This window comes from Artemia sp. Qi Xiang Cuo, chromosome 4 (assembly GCF_049724085.1).
Source record: "Artemia sp. Qi Xiang Cuo chromosome 4, ASM4972408v1, whole genome shotgun sequence".
Lineage (NCBI taxonomy): Eukaryota > Metazoa > Arthropoda > Branchiopoda > Anostraca > Artemiidae > Artemia > Artemia sp. Qi Xiang Cuo.
Window position 1 is genome coordinate 43,563,587 of NC_142797.1, and position 24,748 is coordinate 43,588,334.

General features: G+C 36.2%; 1 protein-coding gene across 1 annotated transcript in view; it reads right to left on the reverse strand.

Annotated features, from left to right (window-relative positions):
- NSD (Nuclear receptor binding SET domain protein) overlaps window positions 1-24,748 on the reverse strand; it is a 123,172-nt gene that overhangs the window by 45,346 nt on the left and 53,078 nt on the right. The window contains exons 3-6 of the mRNA XM_089088321.1: window positions 24,561-24,662; window positions 15,208-20,380; window positions 6,226-6,718; window positions 3,543-3,833 (exon numbers count right to left, since the gene is read on the reverse strand). Of these exons, the coding sequence (XP_088944447.1) occupies window positions 3,543-3,833; window positions 6,226-6,718; window positions 15,208-20,380; window positions 24,561-24,662 (6,059 nt within the window). The remainder of the gene's footprint in view (window positions 1-3,542; window positions 3,834-6,225; window positions 6,719-15,207; window positions 20,381-24,560; window positions 24,663-24,748) is intronic.

Below are 24,748 nucleotides of genomic sequence, written 5' to 3' on the forward strand. Positions count from 1 at the left end.
TTTAAAATCATACCGGTAATCCCCTCCATGAAAAGTTTTCCAACAACAAGCCAGCAAAAGGATATTTACCAGCAAAGGTTTTTTTTTTGGGGGGGGGGAGACCTTCGGACAACAATGGACAACGAGCGACTTTCGCATTTGCTCCTTATGTTCTCTGAAAAGGCTGCTGTGAAGGAGCTTGATTTTGAAAAGCTTGTGGACGACTGCACAAAAATGAAGCCAAGGAGATAGCCATTGCTTAAGCAACTGCACGTAACCTTCAGTTTTTAATTTGTGTGGTAAATGTTCCATCTTGTAACGATTTTTTGGTCCCCTAACCAGGTTGCAAAAGGCAAACTCTAAATAAATTATATTGCTTTAATGTGTATTCGAAGACTAATCTAAAGAGTAGTCTACCGAAAACAGTAATTACATTTATTTTGAGTCTGGACGGGGGCCCAAAATCTTGCCCCCCCCCTTGAGCTTTTCTGAAATGGTGCCACTGATTTGGTCCCTAACGATTTCAATTGTACCGAGAAAACTATATTTTAAGACTCTAGACCTTTTTTTGTAGGGTGAGGTCACTAAGACAAATTTTGTGGGGAGGAGCCTTCAAATTATGTTCTTTCCTTGATAAGGCATAGGGGATGTGAGCTCTATTCAAGATGACTTTCATTAAGTTTTTTTTTTTGGGGGGGGGGGGGTAGGGGAAAAAGACAAAGTTCTGTGTATGAGGAAACGGCCAAATTTCTCTTCTTCGATCGTCAGACAGAAGTACACGGTACGGTTTTACCTATTTACTATGCCTGTTGCCCGATAGGGCCTTATCACCAAGGAACAAAATTGAACAGCTTTTGGTCTCAAGAATCAAAATGGTGACTGTAACATAGATCTTTACGGCAAACTCGGAAAATCAATTAGACTTTTCCCATCATCAGCAGTTTTGCAAGATAATTTTTGAAACTTGTTTTTCATTTACAAAATTTGAGCGTTTCGAATTTTCCACATAAATAAATTTTGACAGCTGAAGCTTTTTAATGCATTTTTTGTTTAATTTTAGTGTTCGTGGTTAAAAAAAGCTGTTTTTGTTTTTGTTTACCCAAAACACTACAAGTAACGTAAAACTTACAAACAGTAGTGAAAGTAAACTGAGCTACTAGGAGAGTACAAGAATAATTTTTTGGACTAAAAACTGTGTTTCGCAGTCTAATTATTATTGGTATTTTACTCCCATTACGCTAACAACATTTTTTTTTTCATTTTATTTGATTTTATATGAAGAAAATGATTGCCAAGATATGGCAAAAAAAAGAAAAGGAAAAAAAACGTAACAGCAGCTCAAATTACCAATATTATAAATTACAAATTACAATTACAATAAAATACAATACAAATTACAATATTAAAAATTTCTGGTGCAACCCTGCACCAGAAATCAGAACAGCAACTCAATTTCTCTATTGACAAACATAATTCGTAAAACTAATGATTGCAACGTCAAAATATAGTTTAATATACATAATATAGATTCCTTTCATTCAAAATATAAATCTTTTCGTGGGGATCAGTTGTGTTGTATTTGTATATTTATTTGTTGTACGATTTCTTGTTGGAAAACAAATCTTATAATCACCTACAATTAACACTTTAATAAAACTTCTACAACCCAACAGAAGGAATAATTATAAACCGCAGAAAAAAATAATATAAGCAAAATCAGAAGAAGGAAAAAATTATGTAGTTTGACTTTCTACGAGAAAATAAATCCATAAATCAGGAAGGTAGAAACAAAACTATATTAGGAGATTATAACGATCAAAACCGGGTTTTAGCTAATTTTTTAATTATACTTGAAGAACTATGTTTGCTTCGAGTATTAGTCATTACGAACTCCAATGACTAATACTACAAACTGATTATCTATGAGAAGGCGAGTACGCAGAAATTTTTATATAGAAGGGGCAAGGTGGCGGGGGGGGGGGCAAAAAACTTTAAGCTTTTACAATTCCGTTAAGCTAGACTTTCTCAAGATACCGTTTTTTTCATTTTCATGGAAATAGTTGGCGTATTCTAACTATTATTATTCCTTTCGTACTTGTTTCTCACTTCTGTCGGTCGTAGAGCCTCCACGGGCTATAATACTGATGCTCAACACAGGAAGAAAGAACAAAAATGAAAGATGTAAAAATTAGAAGAAGAAAGGCAAAGATGAATAGTTGAAAATAACAATGGTGGAGAACGACCGGTTTTTTAACCTTTTCATTGACTTGCATGTTTCGTACTTAAAGTTTAATAACGACGTTTTTGGTTAACAAATGACCTTTTTCCTTGGTTTTCCCAACTATTTTTTAACTTGACCAGGCTGAGTAAGTAATAAATTAATTGGAGTATGCTGACCTAAAAAAGTCTTTCATTGGTTAATAGTATACTTGGATGATTTAGAGCATATATTTTAATTAATGATTTAATTAATCATATTTTTGGGCAATATATTAAGTTATTTATTTCAGGCACTTTTAGGGCTATCCTGTTTCTATTAGAAATCTTGTTCTGCAGTACTATTTCGAGGAATGTTTTCCATTTTTGTAATAATGCGTTAGGTACAATTGGAAATCTTTTTTAGCTTACTTCTTGAAAAATCTCTGTTCAGGCATACCTTTTATTAATTATGATTCCTTTGTTCATACATATTGCCAAAGGGAGGGGGCGGGGGGGTTGACTAGACAGTGCCTACCCCCTAAAAACCTATCCTTTTGGCGTTTATTTGTTGCTTTTAAGTAATAAAACACACTCAAAATAGTTTTATTAGATGACAGCAATTTCGAAATGGAGACAGGGTGAAAACCTTGCTTAGAAATCCCGGGATAGGATTGTTTGTATATTACGTGTGACCCCCCCCCCCCCCGCCTAGAAAAACTTAACTTCCTTCTAATATCTCCTCTAGTCTTAATTTAAGGAATTTATCTTCTAACAAATAATTTCGATTTACTTTATGCTTAATTTCAAGACGATTTGTCTCCTTGTTCAGTTATAGAAATACGATGAAAATGAAAGTTTTCTATTAAGACCGTTTATTCGTATCTTCAATGACTAAAATAATGCTTTTTGACACAAAAAAAAACTAGTATACTACCGTACAGCAGACCCCCCCCCCCCTTTGAAACCATTGCTGGTGTTCTCCTTTTTCAATTAATGAAAAGTTTGTGTCCTGTTAGTTTACTATTAATACCTCTTATACTCGTCATACCGCAGCAATATTTACTTTTAGCAAGATTAATCCACTGGCAGTTAAATAACCGAATCCAAACCCTCACACGAGTTAATTTGAACATAGCCAAGCCAACCGATCAGAATATTCTTAAGAACTTTCTGGTTGACTACTATCTTAAAAATTACTCTAGAAAATCAAAATATTGGGTCATTTTGAGGTTTTATGTTAGCGCAGAAACCTGACTGCTAGTAGCAGCTAGTACGCAATAGCCTACTGGAATAGGTTGAATATCAGGATTAGCAAAATCTCATAGTAAATTGGCCGACGATCGGGATAAAAACATGATACGTACATTTTCAGAAGAGACTGTCGCTGGTGAATCACATACAACACTTGGCAACGAAGACATGGGCGACGAGCAGATTGTCAAACTCCCCTTGCATGTACAGTTATATATGTTGCAACTAAAACACTTCAAAGGGCTATATCTGCCATAAGAAGGGTCGTTTTTCACAGTTGCTGTAGCATTATTCACACTGATTGCGGTACTTGGCAGCGAAGTTTCTTCTGGTGGATTATCAAACGATACCGGGATTATGGAAACATCCGGGGATGGAATCTCTAAAGGTGGTCTGCTTAAACTCTGTAATAGAAACATAAGGGCTGATATATTGCCAGAGCTATGTACAACATTAACTAAAAAAAGATATATTTGACGATTTTTTCGTCAAAGCAATTCAATTCGATCTCAAGAGACACGCGTGTCAAGAGACACGCGTAAAACAGCGTAGTTCAGTGTCATATATGCTAGCTGAATCGAACTCAAACTACAGGAAAAGGGCACAACTTTGAGTGCACTGGCCTAGGGCCAAGCTAGTTAATCCAGGTATTTTTCTGCAAGCGTCGCCACCGAATGCCAGTTATGTGCATCACACAAAGAACATACATAGTATCAGCCAACAGACTACTGCTGCCAAATTGAAAAACTTATTTAAAACTCTGCAGAAAGCAAAAGAAGACCTGGAATTATCTTGAAGCATTTTAAAAGCAATTATTCATAATTGATGGGATATATTAGTATCTCCAATAAATTTTCATTTTATTTGTCTATGCTTGTGAGCTCCATAGAATATTTAAATGATCCCAAAAAGTTTGGTATATCATGAAAAACATGTGTTTTTGCAGAAAAAAAAAACCTAAATGACCCTAGGGCAAGGCGGTAAATTGTTGGTTTTAATTTCCAGTTGCACCTTTTTTTTAATACTCATTATTTTCGAGTTCATTATTTCAAAGATTTGTTTGAAAAACTGTTTTATTTATTTTTCATTGATACGGTTAGCATCACCTTTTAACTAGAAAACTGTCTCATCTCGCTAATACCATAGACACTTTATAAAATACAGAATAAATAAATACATATGGATCATGCCAGAAAAGGCAGTACTTTCAGAAGCAGAGGGGGAGAAGGAGGAGGGAGAAAGATAGAGAGAGAGAGAGAGAGAGAGAGAGAGAGAGAGAGAGAGAGAGAGAGAGAGAGAGAGAAGAGAGAGAGAGAGAGAGAGAAAGAGAGAGTAACTGAACCCATTTAACTCAACCCCATTTAACTGAGCCCTCATTCAATTATCATGTAACTACAGTCCCATTCAACCAAGCAAAGTTTGATTCTCCTCAAACCAAAGCCATAGGTTTGAACTAGCGCTGATTAAAAGCTCAAAATTTACTTCTCGCTTCGGTCGCTGATTAAATATTATAAATAGCTTGTTTTAAAATGTGTCAATGCGGAGGAGGGAGAGTCTCTGGACTTGGGCCTTGGCTCCAAAACTAGAAATAACGTTTTCTCTGGTAGAGCTTAAATTTTAATAGGAAGTAGTCTCTGGTGAAGGAATACACAATAGTAAAAAAGAATTTGAAGAAAAGTTGAGAGGCATATGGAAGAAACCAAAGTTGTACAGATTTAAAAATTTCTACTGCAAAAAAAGTTCTAAGTGAAGATTGCGACGGAAGCGATTATCAAACAGTTCGTGGTAATCAACTGTAAGTAAGGAGCGACTCAGCCCTATAGTAACCAAAACTCTACAAAACGAAATTTTGAAAAGAATCGATACATCAAAAGAATTGGCTTTTTATGCTTATTCCAAACATATAAAATTCCTTAAGTTTAATGTTACCCATCAAAAATTATAAGCCTGAGAAAATTTGCCTGATTATCGAAAACGAGGGGGAAACATCCCCAAAAATTCAAGCGATCTTAATAAAAATCACACCAGATTCAGCATATTAGAAAACCCTGCGGTAGAGGGTTTTCGATGACGAAGATTTCAGAAGTAGACCTTTTATAGTTTAAAAGGTCTAAGACCTTAACAGCAAATTCTTCTTACGCGAGATAGCTTTTTAACTTGTTTTTAAGCTTTTGGCTACAATGGGGCGTCGTTTCTCTGTACTAGATTGCAGCTATTACTGCAACCGTGAGATTCAAGTGTATGACCTGGGCAGGAAAACTTTTCATGCCCTGGGCAAGAAAAGTTTTGCTAATTTAAAATATATAAGACAGAAGGATAAATTGTTACCTTTACGGGGTGGGGGGGCAATAGTTTGGCATTCAAGCAGAATAAAATAAAAAAAATGATTACATAAGAGCTAACCAACGAATAAAGATAATTTCATTCGAGTCAACTTTCATCACTTCCGACAAAACGGGCTGAATTATATTTTCTATTTATATTGTTGATTGTTGAAAGGGTTGAGCTGAATGGGGTTTATTTAAATCGGAGTTGAGTCAAACAGGGTTGACTTAAACAGGGGTTAAAATGCATAAAGACTAAGTTAAACAAGGGTTGAATTGCACAGGGGTTAGATGGGGGCTGAGTTAAACGAGGGATCAGTTGAACGAGGGTGGAATTGCATGAGGGTTCGGTTAAAGGAGGGTTCAGTTAAACGGGAACCCAGACAAACACACAGACAGATAGACAAGCGGACAGACAGGAATAGAGAGAAACGTTTAGCAACAAAATTATAGCTTCGAAAACATTATTCACCCTCTCTGTTCCAATGGTTGTGACACTCTTCTTTGTATTCCTCGGCGTCGGTGCATGTGCAAGAGGTGGAGGCGACGGAAGCCTAGAAACTTCTGGTAGATTACTATCAAAGCCCATGACATTCATTGGAATAAAAACCACTGGTTGGGAAATTGGCAGTGGAGAGCAGATTATCTGGGAAACACTTGTAGGAGAACTGAGAGCTATTTGAGAAGGTTCTCCAATCGAAGGTGGGGTCGTCAAAGCTTGAACTTGACTTCGATTAATAACAGGTAGGAGTGGTGGCATAAGAATATTAGTCACATTCTGGCTAGGATTCCAGCAGGACATTTGGGCTACAGGGTTATTCGTTGGAGACTGGATGATACTATTGGTTTTTGACGTTCTTTTTCTTGTCAACGAAAGTTCCTTTTCGATTTGAGTTGAACTAGGATAACGGCCAGAGTTTGTAGCTTTAACTCGTATTTTGCGACCCTTTTGAAGCAATCCTTTGCTGTGAAAGAGAAAAAAAATTGAAAGGAAGTAATACACATATTAAACCGTAAAGAATCACTAAGGAAATCTCAAAAAAAGTTTTTTTTTTTTTTTTTTTTTTTTTTTTTTTTTTTTGCCAGAGAACAATAGAGTAAAAAAAACTCAGTAAGCCTATCTATCCTTTTGAAGCGATCCTTTGCTGTGAAAAAAGAAAGGAAGTAAAACAAATATTAAACCGTAAAGAATCACTAACGAAATCCGAAAAACAGTGTTTTTTTTTTCATATATCCTTTCGAAGCAATCCTTTGCTCTGAAATAAAAAAAAATGAAACGAAGTAATATAAAATATTAAGTTGCAAAGGATCACTAAGGAAATCTAAAAACTGTAGTTTTTTTTGTCATCGCCAGAGAACAATTTTTTACAGAGATTAAAAAAAAAACTTAGTATATAACATATTCTTTGTCAATAAATTTAGTGTGAAAACTAATTATTTTGAGTCACTCAGCTGGAATTAACCCTAAAGGTACTTAGCAACAAATTGCATTTCCTTTCTTACCCGGTAGTTTAGCAAACGTATAACATAATATATATTTCCTCTGCTATAAAAATAGCAATGCCACCTAAGTACATGACAAAGTTGATCTTAAACGACACAGTTGATGAAATTTATTCAAATTAATACATCAAAGAAGAAGACTGATAAATAGATAGAGCAACAGCTAAATAATTATTCTTAATAGAAATTGAGGAAATAATCATAGACAGCGCAATATTGCTGCCTAAGTAAAGAGCGAAGTGGGCACAATGTATTATTTATTTGTTTTTTCTGACTTTATTCATTTCTTTTTTTTATATATGTTTTTGTATAGTTGTCGTAGAAACTTCAAAATGAGCTTATTCGATTGGAAATTGAAAGTTCTAGTGCCCTTTTTAAGAGTCAAAAGTGATTGGAGGACAATCAGCCCCCTCTCCCAAGTCCATCATTTCCCTAAACGAATCTAATCAAAACTTCAAGATAACCATTTTATTCAGCATGGTTGAAAGGTCCAGTAACTATGTCTTCGTGGATGTCAACCCCCCACAGTTCTTGGGGCAAGGGCTGCATATTAGGCAATTCGTCCATTGTTTACATATAGTATTTATTACTGAGAAAGATGGGCATGTTTGACCCTTAGTTTTCAAAAAGACCGGGGACACTCAATTGATCCTTTCAGGAACTATCGAGCGAAGTGTTAAGGTAAATCAAAGCACATCAAATACATGTGGATAGTCAAAAGGGCGTAGCTCAGGAATTACTAAGTATATTAATTTGGAACTTTCAGGAAATGATAAGGGAGATGATCGATTGACCAAAAAGGCAATATTTGCACCCTTCTACTACTACACATACTACTACTACTACCACTAAAACTACTGCTTCTGTAGTAAGTTCTACCAAAGCTGGGGGTATTAAAGTGAAGATGTATCATATTGAAGATGTTGAGGGGAAAGTTGAACTAAATCCAAATACACTATGTGCAAACGTATTGTCAAAAGGGCGTATCAGCAATATTTTTGGAACGGCTTACCGTATCAAGATGAAACTTCGCGGACATCATGAGGGGGATGTTCAACTGACCAAAGGCAACTTGTACATGCTACTAGCACTATTAATACTGCTTCTACTACCGTTGCTATTACTGCTAATGCAACACTACAACTGCTCCTACTACTACCACTACTTTCAGGATACTAGTACTATTAAGGCTAAGCGTATGAAGGTGAAAATTTGAGAGAATATTGTGAGGAAATTTGGGTTGAATCAAAACTCACTATTTGCATGCAGATTGTCAAAAGGGCGTATTTTTAGAATGGATTTGGGTATTAATTTGGAACTTTCAGAGAATGCTTAAAAGGGAAGATCAATTGGCCAAAAGGCGATATATTCACGCTACTACTAATACTACTACCACTGCTACTTTTACAACTATAACTACAATTACTTCTTCTTTTGCGACTACTTGCAAGGCTAAGAATATTATGATGAAAATTTCAGGAAGTGTTGTGGGGGAAATTTAACTAAATTAAAACTATGAATATACATTTTATTAAAAAGGCATATCAGCAATGTCATAACAACGGCTAATTGTATTAAGCTGAAAACTTCTTGAAGTTGAAGTTTTGTTACTTGTAGGAGCAGGATTTAAGGTTGAAAGCATGAATTCAGTTCGTGTCTTACAGTGCTTTAATTCAGCTATAATCTGAAGGTCTGGACTTGATCCTTGATTCTTGATTTTGACACTTCCAGGGCTTGATGAGGGGGATGTCCAACTGTCCAAAAGGCTACTAGTACTAGCGCTATTACTGCTACTGCTACTAGTCCTACAACTAATACTACTATTACTACTACTACTGTGACTACTATTAAAACTATGCCTAAAGGTATGAAGTTGAAATTTTCAGGGAATATGGTAAGCTGAACTGAATCGCAACACGCCGTCTATATGCAGGTTGTCAAAAGGGCGTATCAGCAATATGTTAGGAACGCTTTGGTGTGTGAAGTTGAAACTTACAGGGCTTATTGTTGGGGGTACTGAACTAACCAAAAGACAATATTTGCATCACAATATTACTGCTTCTACAACTATTGCTACTTCTATTACTACTGCTGTGCTAAACCTAGGGCTATTGCTATTAATTCTACTGCTACTACTACTGTCCTTACTTCTATTACTATTGATACTACTACTATTGCTACTAAAGTTGATGGTATTAAGGCGAAAATTTGGTGAAAATTGAAACAGTGCTGAAATAAATCAAAACACACTATGGCATACAGGTTGTCAAGAGGGCGTATCAGCAATGCTTAAAGAACGGTTTATGGTATTAAATTTAACTTTTCAGCGTGATTTGATAACTACTACTACTACTACACTACTACTACTACTACAACTATTGCTACTACGCAAGCTAAGTGTATTAAGATGAAGCTTGCAAGGAATGTTTAGGCAGATTTTGAACTGAATCAAAAGGAACTATGCGCATGTAGACTGTCAAAAGGGTGCAACACTAATATCTCAGGAACGGCTTATATTATTAAGTTGACCTTTCAGGGTATATTGTGGAGGATTTTCAATTAACATTATATGTAAGATATTAATATAACTACAACAATTGCTGTAACTTATGTCAAGGGTATTAAGATGAAACTTTACGAGAACCTTTATATATGCATGTAGGTTTTCAAAAAGGCACATACGCAATAGCATAGGCAACGCAGCGCAATATCATAGGTGAAAATTTGAGAAAATATACACGGGAAATTTCAACTAGATCAACACACTATTGGCATGCATGTTGTCAAAAAGGCGTATCTCAGGAATGGATTAGGGCATTAAGTTGGAACTTTCAGGGAATGCTAAAAGGGGAAGATCAAGTGACCAAAAGGCAATATTTGTACACTACTACTGCTACTACCACTACTACTACTACTACTACTACTAATACTATTATTTTCACTACTACCATTACAAATACTTCTTCTGTATGGAGTACTGCCAAGGCTGAGGATACTGATGTGAAAATTTGAAAAAATATTGAGGGGAAACTTTAACTACAACCACTACAAATACTGCTTCTGTAGTGAGCACTATCGTATTGATGTGAAAATTTGTGGAAGTATTGAGGGGAAAGTTGAACTGAATCAGAACACACTATGTGCATACAAATTGTCAAAAGGGCGCATCAGCAATGTCTATGAAACGGCCCACCCTGTCATCCTGACACTTCCAGGGCAACACGAGGGGGAAGTTCAGCTGACCAAGAGGCAAGAAGCATACGCTACTACTGCTATCAATACTGCTGCTACAACTGTTACCACTACTACTAATACAACACTGCTACTGCTCCTACTACTACCACTACTACTATGATACTAGTACTGTTAAAACTAAGGATATGAAGTTGAAAATTTGAGACAATATACAGGGAAAATTTGAACTAAGTCAAAACCCAATGTATGCATGCAGATTGTCAAAAGGGTGTATCTCAGGAATGGATTAAGGAATCAAGTTGGAACTTTCAAGGGGGCTAGGCGTTTCCCCGGAAAATATTCACCCAACGAAGAAAATACCCCTAGCAGAAAAATACCTCTTCCCACGGCTGGTTGGTCTCCAATCGATTTCGACTTATAAAAAAAGGACCAGAACTCTCAATTTCTGATCGAGTTTGCATCCTCCGAAGTTTCTACGACCATGAGGTGGAGGTGGGGATGAAGAAGGGGTAGTCCCACTCCCATACGGAATAAATTCTGCTCATTTTGGGGTTAAACATTACTCTTCACTTTTATTGTAACAGCGTAGACCAGAAATATTCCCAGAAATCAAGAGGGATTAACTATCAATTTCGCAATTTTGATACGTTTTTTAAAGTTTTTTGAAAAAATAACCCCCCAAACAAAAGTCCTCGATACGGCCCTGCGGATTTTACCTGAATTTTTACCTCCGCCATCCCTTCGCCTCTCCCTTAAACTAATTCTCTATTCATCTGAAGGCTCAATGAGAGTTGGGATGTTTTGGCATTAGAATGTAACCTTTGAGGTGTCTCCCTCCCTCCCTAACTAACCGAAATATTTTTAAAGTCTGAACAAATTTCATCGTCTTAAGTAAATTCCCTGTTGTTTTAAAATTCCAAGCATTTGCATACAAGGGCTTTTAACCTCTACAATGGAATTCTCTGATTCTTTTGTAGTTAATCCCTTATGCCCAGGACACACTAAAGTCAGATTTATTGATGAAATCAAAACTAAGCACGACATAACCATCAATTATGTATGGCGTTAGTAATTTCTGAACTAGAAGATTGTTAAACATTCAAAGATAGAGGTGCTTGTTGCAGTAGGCAATACGGTACTATTCTTCTTAATTTCTATTAAATAAAAAGTATAATTGGGGTATATTATTTTTTACTATAATCGGGTTATAAGCAAGACGGCTTCCTAGTTCATGTATCTAGTAATTTCTGTTTTTTTTTTAGTTTAATATCAGTTTTATTTTTGGTACATTATAAGTTCATTATTGGTTTCATTTTTATTAAGTCCGATATCTGTTTCTTTTAACTTTTAGTTCATTGTCCAGTATAATTTCTGTTAGCTTTTTTGCTCTGCTCAAGACATAGCTTCGCTCTTTACTTTGATTAAATAAAAAAAACAAGTTTTTTAAACTGAAAGTAAGGAGCGACATTAAAACTTAAAACGAACAGAAATTATTCCGTATTTGAACGCCTCACTCTTTACGCTAAAGTTTTTTATTGTTTAACAAAAATATAGTTGTGAGAAAGTCAAACTTTAGCGTAAAGAGCGAGGTGTTGAGGAGGGGACAGCCCCTTTCATATACGGGATAATTTCTGTTTGTTTTAAGTTTTAATGTCGCTCCTTGCTTTCAGTTTAAAAAAATTGTTTCTTTTATTTAATTTCTGATCGTTTTTTAAATAAGAAAAAACTTTAGCGTAAAGAGCGAGGCGCTGAGGAGGGGACACCCTCCTCAGCACAGAAATTATATACGGAATAATTTCTGTTCGTTTTAAGTTTTAATGTCGCTCGTTACTTTCAGTTTAAAAAACTTGTTTTTTTATTTAATTGCAGATAGGAGTGTCAAACTTCTTTAATAGGGTTCTCTGATAAGCTGAATGTGATGGTGTAATTTTCGTTAAAGTTAATTAAAAATGCAAAATTCCACATTTTTGCAGATAGGAGTTTGAAACTTCTTTAATAGTGTTCTTTGAGCTGAATCTGATAAGCTGAATCTGATGGTGTGATTTTCGTTAAAGTTAATTAAAACAAAATTTGCAATTAAAACAAAATTTTATTGTTTGAAAAAAAATTGATTTGTGAGAAAGTTAAACTTTGGCGTAAAGAGAGAGGCGTTGAGGAGGGGACAGCTCCTTTCATATACAGAATAGTTTCTGTTCGTTTTAAGTTTTAACGTCATTACTTACTTTCAGTTAAAAAAAACTTGTTTTTTTTTATTTAACTTTTTGAACGTTTTTGAATTAATGCAGGCTTTGATTTTGGCTCACCGTGCATGAATAATTAAAACAAATTTGCATATTAATTTTACTTTTATTTGGTTAAATGTTTTTCTCGAAACTTGTTGAATTTTATTTACGAACGTTTTTATTAGTAATAAATATACGTAACTTACGAATTAACTTACGTATCGAACTTCTATATTCATATATTTTTAATACGTATATTAGGGGGTTTGCCCCCTAGTCAATACCTTGCTCTTTAAGCTAAAGTTCGAATTTTGTTACAATTCTTTAAAAATGACCCCTTAATCACCAAGGCCTTTAACTAGAATAAATCGCTGTTATGAAAGTGCTAAAAAATGCTTGGCTTAAAGAGCGAGTTAATGACTAGGGGATGAACCCAATCATACGCCTAATATTTTCTGTTCGTTTTAAGTTTTGATGTTGCTCCTTACTTTCTGTTGAAAAGCTTGTTTTTTATATTTAATTTCTGATTTTTTTTAAACAATGCTGGGGAATCCGGAGCCCCCTTCATAGTAATGTCCCTTCCCCCCTGAAATCTTTCTTCGTGGAAAAATCCTCCCACATAACCCCCGGCCCCCCCCCCACTACCAGAAAAAATTCCCCCTGAAAACGTCTGTATACTTCCCAATAACCAATGCTATATGTTAACATTGGGTAAAGTTCATAGCTTTCAGCCCTTCCCCCGGGGGCTTCGGGGGATTAAGTCATCCTCAAAGACATAGTTATCACATTTTCGACCATACTAAACAAAATAGCTCTATCAAAATTTTGATCAGGTGACTTTGGGAAAAAAATGAGTGTAGAGGGGGCCTAGTTGCCCTCCATTTTTTTTGTCACTTAAAAAGGGCACTAGAACTTTTAATTTCCGTTCCAATGAGCCCTCCTACGATATTCTAGGACCACTGGGTCAATACGATTACCCCTGGGGAAAAGAAAAAATAAAATAAAATAAACACGCATCCGTGATCTTTCTTCTAGTAAAAAATGGAAAATTCCACATTTTTCAAGATAGGAGCTTGAAACCCCTACAGTAGGGTTCTCTGATACGCTGAATATGATGGTGTGACTTTCATTAAGGTTCTATAACTTTTAGGGGGTGTTTCCCCCTTTTTTCGAAAATCAGTCGATTTTTCTCAGGCGCGTAACTTTTGATGGGTAAGACTAAACTTGATGAAACTTATATATTTGAAATCAGAATTAAAATCTAATTCTTTTGATGTATCTATTGGTATCGAAATTCCGCTTTTTCGAGTTTCGGTTACTATTGAGCCGGGTCGCTCCTTACTTACAGTTCGTTACCACGAACTCTTTGATCAAAAAAAACATTTTTTATTTAATAGAAATGTAAATTACGAAGAATAGTACAGCATTGCCTACAGCAGCAATCACCTCTATATCTTGGAAATCAATCAGATGACTACTATTATATTTAAAAGGGAAATAAATGTAGATACTATAAAGCACTGAAGATTTTACTAAAATATAAAAATTGACGAGAGTGCTACCAAGATATTGCAGTATCTCTTTTTACAAGGGAGCACCTTGAAGGGACCACACTTCAGAAGGTTTTCATTTTAAGAAAAGAACTCTATTTCAGTTTTTTGATTGCATGAAAAAACTGTGTATCAAAGAATAAAAAGGGTATTATGACTAATCCTCATAATAATACAATTGCATCCCAAATTGCATTAATGAGTTTTTTCAGTTTTTCTTCTTTGTTCTACATTTCTATGAGTAATGATGGAAAAATGATAATATCCGAGGCTGCATTTTTTTATTCTCACAGGAAAAAAAACTTAATGAGGTATTATATGTTATCTGAATATCACCAAATTAAATTTTACATATAAAATACTGTTTATTTTTAATCATGATACTTTTAAATACATTGAATACCTTAATCGAAAGTGACTTACATCTTAGTTTAATACTTATATCCAAGGCCGTACCCAGGATTTTTTTTCGGAGAGGGTTTTACTCAAAGATTTTTTCTCGGAGGGGGGGGGGGAGAGTTTACACACAAAAAAACTCAAAAACGAATACAAAATTTGTTTATATCCATTTTCGTTACGTTTTTACGAGTCAGACAAACATTTCGGGGGGGGGGGGGGGTCAAACCCCCCTGATCCCCCCTCTGGGTACCGCCTTGATTATATCGGTTAGTCTCTGAGTAGAAAAAGTAATATTCTACACTTTTTTCAAATTTACCCCCATCCCCCTCCTTCAATCTCCAATTCCCCATTTAATGAATTTTTATACATCTGGGTGAGGAGTAGAAGTACCAAATTTGATTTTTTATTCCTTATTCAGTTACTTTCTCCCTGGCTTAGACCCTTCGAATCTATCCAGCTTATTCATATACTCCCACAATGAAGTGCTTTTAAAGTGCATTACTCCTAGCAGCTCTGGTATTTGAGCCGTTTTAGTTCTATTAAACGATTATTGTAGAGCTTGATATACAAATGAACAAAACTTACGTCAAACTCTGGTTTAAGATGGATGTCAAAGAATATTTATCATTGTTATTTAAAAACTTCTGCCTTTCAGTCAACTCCTCAATCTTCTTCAATGGCGACTCTTGAAACTGGGGTGTATGTTCTTTTTCTATAATATCTGGCTGTCTTCTTGTCTCACCAATGACGACCACGTCATCATCTAACAGTTTGTCCAGTGCTTTCATTCTAATCTGATATGTACTACTCGGCCTTGAAGTTTTGTTACTTATAGGAGCAGGGTTTAGAGTTGGAAGCATGAATTCCGTTTGCGTCTTACAGTGCTTCAATTCAGCTATAATTTGAAGATCTGGACTTGATTCTTCCACGACTGATTTCTTCATTTCGTTATCTTTGCTTTGAGTGCCTTCATTTAGTTTGTTACCCCTATTCTCAGTAAACATACTTTGAGACTTAATAATGCTGTCGGTGATCTTTGGCTTCTTAGAGCTTGTTTTAAAATTTTCATGTGATTCAATATATAAATGCTCTGCATTTGCTTTTAGACCCTTTCGTTCTAGGGTTTTAGTAGCCAGTGTAGTTGACATCGAATGGTGCTCCTTGTACGAAACCTCTATAATTTGTGATGACTGGCTTTTCTTATTTTCAACCCCTGATGGTCCACTGTCCGATTCTTTTAAATTACCTTCAAAACTTAAAGGTTGTTTCTCAGTCACAGTCTCTTCTGGTGTAACATTTCCAGATCTAGTAAACTTCGAACTAGAATCTCCGTTAACTCTGTCGATTTTGTCTTCAAATTGTATATGGAGGTCTTTCACGTCATTGTAAACATCGTAATGATTGATTCTACTCTTGAAGGTGTCTGAAATTGTGCAACATTTAGGGTGTTCACTATTGGCTATAGACTTTGACCCTTCACAGCTCAGATAAACAGACCCATTGTCAGGGGAATGCAAATAGGATTTGGAGGGACTCATTTCCGCTCCATAGACATGGCACTCTTCTTGCTTACTTTCCCCTTTCTCCGCTTTTGAGTAAGATTCGACAACTTCCAGATCAGAGCTGTTAGAGCTACTTATATGTTTAACATCATTAATTAAGAAAGTCTCACTAATCACCTTTACAGTACTTCTGATTTTTAGGGAATCTTCATCATCACTGTTGGGTCTTCTTTCTTCAACAGTTTTAGGCGCACCAGCAATTTCATTTTTTTCAGATTTGAATAAATTAACTTGGAGAGAGGATGAAACGAAGGTAGAACTATCCTCTGTTTCAACATCAATGGAATTGTTTTCAAGGACATTTCTTCCGTCAAAAAGATATTGCATCGATGACACAATAGCACCATCAGGTACTGCTGGTACACTATCAGCTATCGTTTTATCGGTGTGAAACATTTTAGCGTCAGTACTCTCTTGTACGACGCGTGGTTGTAGGGTCTTGTTTGAACAAATCATTACGCATGAAGCTAGATCTTGATTATGATTTTTAATGATTTCTTCCTCTTGCATAAATTTTTCAGCAGTACCAACTGAAGATTCATTTGGATATTTTATTTTCTCGACATGTGACACCTGACTTGAAGCAAGATCCCTTCCAGCGACATTTTTATAATTGTTTGGGGTCAAGGGGATTGAGATTTCCTGCAGATAAAATGTTCTATTAATAGCATATGTAATTAACTCATCGACTAACGTTGAACAAAAACGCTTCTCAACTGAGACACTTTCAAAATCTGTGATTGTGGTTTGCTCTTCTGGGGCTGGCAATCCTTCAGGAGTTCTAGAGGGATCTGCTTTGTTTCCAGAATTTTCAGTGGATGATAAATCATTTGCTTCAGGGGTGGCGATTGAATGTAGATTCAAGCTTTGAAGTGGATTGTCTGTACCCGTAAACAGCTCCTCTTCATTTGAAATATTTTCCGTTTCAACAGACCGGCATGTACCTTGATTAAGTCCATTTTCAAGACAGCTATCACCATAGTTTACGACTATTAGTCGAGGATTGAGTGTACAGTTAGTATTTATAGATTCTTTGGAAATTCTCGATGATCTCCGAGTTATCGACTCCTTCTTCTTACTTTGACCCTTATATTTCCTAGACTGGTTGGTATTACTGGCTAGCAGTAAACCACTGTCCTTGCTATGTGTTTTATAGGCTTTCCGACCAGGACGTTTCTTTGCTGCATTAATGATTCTATGCTGTTCGTCATTTACTCCCACGTGAGAATTATCAGTAACATTCGTTTTCACCTCTCTTTCTTCTAAGCCTTCTTTCAATGCATCAGAAAAACCGTTACTAGGTATAGCTTCAGTAACTTCGCATGCTTTCAAACGTGAGTCGGCAGACAATAGGCTAGAGTCTCCTTCATCGTACAAGGTATTCCTTTCAAGCTTCTCCAGATTAGAAAGAGACTTGACTTGTGTTAAAGAGATCATCTTTCTGGTCCTTCTTTTTCTTGGAAGAGATAGTACAATCTGAGAGTCAATTACACTTGCCTTAGCTTCTTCACAATCCAAACTATTTTCATTGTTTGTTTTCAACTGGAGCTTTTTTGGCCTTCCAACTCTTTTCTTTACTGAAAATGATCCACTAGTTTTCAATGGAGAAGGAATCTTTGTCAAGGGACTGCGCTTGTTTAAAAACGAGATCCTAGAAACAGAATTCGCAGGGGCTCTCTTACCACGCTTTCTTCTCCGACGCTTTACATATGCATGCCTGGAAAAAGGTGTCAATTTGTTCTTTCTTGCAATTAAGGAGGCACTTGAAATAGATGTACTGACACTACTAGATCTATCAACAGTACGACCTGGATACAGGTTGTCACCATTTTCTTCAGTATAAGACTTGTTATCTATATTTTCAAAAGCACAACCATTTTTAACTAATTGGACTTCACAACTTCCCTCTGTGACGGGATAATCTACGTTGAGTCCATCGTGGGTCCTACTTACTGGGAACCGTTCATAACTTTCATTCCCTGTAATAGCACCGAAATTCACTAATTCTGATGCTTCAGTGCTCGAAGAATTGAAAACTTCATTGTCTACAAAATTTTCCCAGTTGGAGAATTTCTCCATAAGTTTGTTCTCACTATCAGGAATTGTGGAATTTCTCAATGACACGTCTTGTGAGACAGCTTCCTGTACAATTGACTTATCGTATTGAGGTTCTCTTTCCGACTGAACACAATTTTCTTTGACAGCATGGGATTCCTGTCCCGAGATGTGATTTAATCCGTCTTCATTTATTAAGACTTCGCTATAAGATACTTCTAATGTTTGCCTGATCAGTTTTCTCTCAAAAGATTTTACAGGACTAATAGCAGAATCACCATTACCGTGCTTCAACTTTTTCGATGGGCCATAACACCTAACTACAAGTCCTTGTTCACGCATACTCGTAAATAAACTTGACTGCGGCTGGAGATCAGTATTTGCTGAGACATTCCCTTGGCCTTCTAACTTATTCGACTCACCTTGCTTACGTCTCCTTTTGTTTTTTACTACAACCTGATTAATGCCATGAATAACGTTATCACTCTTTGTACTGTTTTCTTCAAGTCCTTCACGTCCATTTTGAGTAATTCTGATAGATTGTGCAATTACCTTCTTTAGTTTTTCCAGCTTTTCAACATTCTTTTTTTTCCTTTTTCCATTGGGTTTAAGACAATCATTCTTTTCTTTCTTTTTCTTTGATAATGCGTTGACACCCCCCCTTCTTAGAGGTTTTGTTTTAGTTTTGACATTTCCTTTCAGCCCAAGTTTTCTCTTTCTAGAACCTTCTACTGGGGAAAGTTTATTCTCCAATGAAATATAATTATTAATCTTATTTTTACCTATCTTGTTTTTTCGTTCCATGCTTTTCGTCTTAGGAACACTTTTAAATACCTTGTCATTAGATTGAGATTCCAAACGAACATTTTGAGCAAGTTGTGCCAGTGGGATTTCGTCATCACTATCACAAGAATCCTCCTCCAAGTCTTCCTGTAAGATTATGGCTTCGATATGTAATATAGGGTCAATTGAGTCACATCGATCCTCCAAACGAGTTTCCATTTCAGTGTTGTGAGCGCTTATTTTACTTACATGGTTTTCACAGTATTCAGCATTCACTGAGCACACAAAATCATTCAACTGATTAGAGTTATCTGACAACAAAATATTATCTGCAGTCCGGTCATTCTGAGAAAGACATCTGTCTACGATAACGGTTGTGCCAGATTCAAAACCCGTTTGTTCATCATTTAATGTTTCTGCCAATTCATTATGCATTTTTTCCACATAGAATTCAGATATAGCGCTTCTGCAGTCGGTACTTTGGTCATCTAAGTTTGGCAATTTCTCTTGACTTCGTTTTTTTGGGCCCACGTGCCTTACTTTAGCTTTTTTAACACACCAGCTTCCTTTGTTTCGATTAGAAGGCTTGGAGACTTTAAAGCTGATTTCACCATAAATCTTTTTTTTTAAAGCGAGTCTCTTTTCGATAATGTTACTCGACTCTATATCTTCAGCACATTTGTTTTTCTTGTCAAGCCTAGAATTTGTTGGGTCATTTTTATCAACACTAGAATTTTCTTGAACTTGTCTATTACTCCCAACTACCACTCCATCAGGTCCTGAATACAGGTTTAAACAGGTTTCAGAATGTGTTGTTTCACCCTTGATATTGTTTAAGTGATAGCTTTTGTCATCTTCTACTTCATTTGTAACTATAAAAGCTTTAATGTTTTTCACACCTTTATCAACTACTACATTTTGCTCTTTTAATAAGACTGACATACTTATTTCATTCTTTTCAGTGTCATTGTCTACTTCCAAAATATCAGCAATCAGGGCAGTTTTATCTTTAACATCAGTTGCAATAACACAGTTCTTACTTTGAGGTATTGAGGCACAAGGCGTTAATGAAGGTTTTATCACAGATTTTCTTGAATATGTCCTAAGAGGAGATTTTGGATATAAAGCTACCGCAGAAATTAGTCCTGTAGTGGGTTCTGGGGAAACATTTTCTTTCGGAGATACAGATGGACTTCGCCTAGCAGTATCAGAAGGAGGGTCATTATTCAGAGGGAGCCCGTTAACAGATGCATGACCAATGGCACTGTCAGGGAGTTCAAGAGATTCATTGTCACTGAAGTTATAAACAGACATGTCAGTTGCTTCTTCTCTAGAGTGACACTCCAAGCCTCCCTTTTCTGAAAAAAGAGTAGTTTTAGCACAAGAAAATAATTAAAAGAACATCTTTATGATCTTCGGCTTTTCATGAACATTATACAGCCCTCGACTTGAAAACACAGTTAAGAAGGAAAAATTCCTCCAAGAATAGTCGCCCCCCCCCAACCCTTTCAAGGAAAATTTTGATGAAACATATTTAAAATGAAAGACAGAGTAGAAATTCAAGCCTAAAATTATACCTTTTAATACTTCCGTGTCATGTGCAGGTGAGAGAATACGTTTTGGTTCTTGATTCAGACAATGTTTAACCGCATAATAGAATTTCATTAGAGCTCTGAGTTTCTGCTGCATTGACATGACTTGAGGCTACATCTAATTTTTTAGTTTTGTCTATTTTTTCATTAACTTTTCTTCTTTTTTACTCCTTGGTGCTTCAGAATTTTATACTTAATCCATTTCTATATTTTTCTTTCATATTTATCTTTCTAGCTGAGTTTAAGAAAATTCAAGTCACATTTCAATTGTCTCTCCTCCTCTCCTTAGTTGAAAGATGAAGAAGAATTGGTGATGAACATCCCGCCTCTAATTTGTAGTTCTTTGCTTGGCTCCTAGGTTTATTTTAGGCTCGAATTTGGCAATAACCTTGAATCCTTTTATCTTAGATTTGACAGTTTAAAGTCAGGTTTCTTTTTCGTTTCTTCTCTTGTTTTTCATTGCCAAGAAACTTCACTCTTGCAAAGGTTTTGGGTATAAAATTTTGTTTGCTCTCCCCCAAGGCCTTCTTAATAATTTTTGGCGCTTACTGAAATTAGAGACCCCTCAACATAAAGGCTTGACAGTCTCTTCGGGTCACATTATTCAAATTTTCTGGATATTCAATTAGCAGGTTAGTTAATTATGAATTCTGTCACCTAATACACTTCCGAGATTTAAAAAATTTCTTTTTCGATATATTATCTAAAATTGGTATTCAACCGTTTCGTTAATTTGATATTCAATTTTCTAATTATTGGGTTCAATTTATTGGAATTTTCTGGGGGTGGATTTTCAGCGGGGAGGGGGCAATGTCAGGGGTTATTCCACGGGGGGGGGGGGGTCCATATTAAAATGAATTTAATTTGTATGTATTTTTCCGACTCTTTGCATGTGTTATCAAAATAAATTGATTAGGAGATTTATATAAATATAGTGCAAATCACAACTTTATTCAGTCTGATATTGACTCCGTTGTGGAAAGCATGACGTTTGAAAAAAAACGATATTCATATGTATCGATTCAGTTCACTATCATGGTTTTCGATTTATGAAGGATAACTGTCGGAAGGGGGGGGATTTCTGTGGGGGAATTTTTAGGCTAGATACAATGTTCATGCAGCCAAGATTATATTTCGACGAGGGGGACTTTAACTCTAGAACGGTTTTTTTAATAGTTTTAAATGATTTTCTATCTTCTCCTCTTTCTCCCACTAAAACATCAGGGACAGATTTTTGAAGATATATCCAAGTCACTGAAATATGCACTAATACAAAAAGTGAATTTTCCTTGTTGTTCAAGACGGGGGGGGGGTGTAATTCTCCAGTATATGGTTTTTTACCATGGCAATTCCAATATTGCCCTTTTTGTTTCCATTTTAGGCTCTTTCAGGGGATAACAGGCTCTTTTCAAAAACCCTATAATTGTTTTTCACAATAACATCTTACAACTAAATTTAATCGAAATAGTAGTTACCATTGCTGAACCAACAAATGACAAATGACTAAATTTTTCTCACCATATAGTTTTTTTATAAACACTTTTCTAAACTTTTGCTTACTAGAGATTGCAGTTTGCTCTCTAAAAGGCACATTTAGATGATGTACATTTTCAAAAGAAAAAAACTGTGTTATTGGTGAAAAAGAAAGGGTTGACGTCGAGGCTGAAAGATAACCCCCATCAACGCGTCATGAAACCATGGACAATCTGAGTGAGACAATGAAGATAGAGCTTAGAGACTTCAGTCTTGCATTGGAATATACAAAACGGGAGGAAAATTTAAAGTATAGGAGATGTTGCCAAAGTTGGCGAGAGTGAGGTTCAAGTCCCCTACATTAAAGAGTTGCTCCTTTTTAGAAATATGCTGCAGCAAAATTTTTGTACTAGTATGTAAATCTCTCCCAGTCGGTAAAAAGATGCACAACCCAGAACAAACTGGCTAAACTGAACAGCAGGCTGGACACCCATTTTTCCAATTGACACATCTGTATATAATGTGGGATCCGGGGTTTGCCCCCCTTGGAAAATACCCCTTCCCCTGCGGCTGGTTGGTCTCCAATCACTTTCGACTTATAAAAAAGGACTAGATCTCTCAATTTCAGACGTAATGAGCACCCTCCGGAGTTTCTGCGACCATGAGGTGGAGGTGGAGATGAGGAAGGGGCAGTCCCCCTCCTATAAGGAATAAATTCTGCCGATTTTAGGGTTTAATTTTAATCTTTACTTTCATAATAACAACGTAGACCAGATATATTCCCAGAAATCAAGAGGGATCAAATATCAGTTTCTCAATTTGATGCGTTTTTTAAGCTTTTTTTATCACCGCCCCCCCCCCGAAAAAACAACCCCCCAAACAAATTTCTGAATACGGCTCTGGTGATTATATATTAATTTCTACCTCCACTCGTCTCTTCCTTAGATCTAATTCTATATTTGCCTCAAGGCTCAATGAGAGTTAGGATGTTTTGGAATTAAAATTCAACCTTTGAGGCACCTCCCAACCTCCCTAACTTCAAACTAATGAAAGAACCACATTGCCGAGGTTTAAGGCCCTTATATGCAAATGCTTGGAATTGTAAAACAACAGGAAATTTACCCAAGAAAGTGAAATTTGTTTAGATCTTAAGAATATCTCGGCTAGTTAGGGCGGGAAGGAGATACCTCACAGGGTGCATTTTAATGCTAAAACATCCCAACCCTCATTGATCCTTCAGATAAATACATAATAAGGGAGAGACAAAGGGAGGGTGCAGATAGAAATTGACGTATAATACCCCACTTTTGTTTGTGGGAAGGTGTATTTTTTTCGACGGGGGGGGAGGGAGGAGGTTACAAAATAATACTTAAAAAAACATCAAAAATATGAAATTGATATTTAATCACTCAGGATTTCTGGAAAATTTCTGGCCTACGCTGCTATTATGAAAGTAAAGAGTAACATTAAACCCTAAAATGAACAGAATTTAGTCCGTATAGGAAGGGGACTGCCTCTTTCTCATCCCCACCTCCGCCTCATGATCGTAGAAACGTCGGAGGAAGCTCATTCGATCAGAAATTGAGTTCTAGTCCTTTTTCATAAGTCGAAAGGGATTGGAGACCAACCAGCTGCGCGGGGGGGGGTCCAGGGAGTTTTTTCCGCAGGGGCGGGGGGGGTGTAAACGTCTAGACCAATTTAATGTGTTGTATTCATTCTAACGTGTGAACTTATGTATTTTTTGTAACTTTATATGAATATGTATGATTAAAAAAAAGACATATCAAGGAATAAGCTGGCTTAAGTACAAAACAGCCTTGTCCCAATCATAAAACTAGTTTTGTACCCAAGACATTTTAAGGGCTTCTGCTAAATACTTTTTTGGTCAAGTTCAACATTACTTATGAAACCGAGTTTTGGGCTGGATGTTTTTTTTGTTTTTTTTGTAGATTCATATATTATCCAGTAGAATTAAACGAAGCAGCTAAAATCATTTACAATTAGTAAAAAAAACGGATTGGAGTTTGCAGTTCCTACCGGAGGTGCTGATCTCCGTATCATGACCCTTCAGCCAGGATGTGCAATGGAGGGTTGGGGTCAACCATCCTGCGCTTTCTCACACCCTTCCTGTTTACCTTCCCATATTCAATCAAGTACCCATTTAGACTTAGGTCAACTCTGCTTACAGAGTCACGCCACTGATTCTCATTCCAAAGTAAATAACCAGCGACACCAGGACTCCAACCTCTGTCCTGACGAAGAAAGGATTTTAAGTCTAGTTGTGCAGATCACTCGGCTAAGACACAGTCAATATCACAATTAATGATACTGATAAAAGCCCCGAGCCCTCCAAGTCTCCCCTACAGTTTGCGAAAGACGTCAACTTATAAATTTGTATAGTCGGAACCCCACAAACCTTTCCCATAGCCAATGAATCATATAAGAAAAAAATGCGGTGAAGTGATTTACTTACCATTTATAAACTCCACAGAATTTTTCCGTTGAGAGAAAAACCGTTTTTTCTTCATAATAGAAGACTCAACGGGAGATACATTCATCTTCCTCAGATCATTACCTAAAACGAAACAAAATGAATGTTTATAAATGAACTGAAATCAGTACAAAAACAAATGATGATTTGTCCTAAGTATTTTCATATAT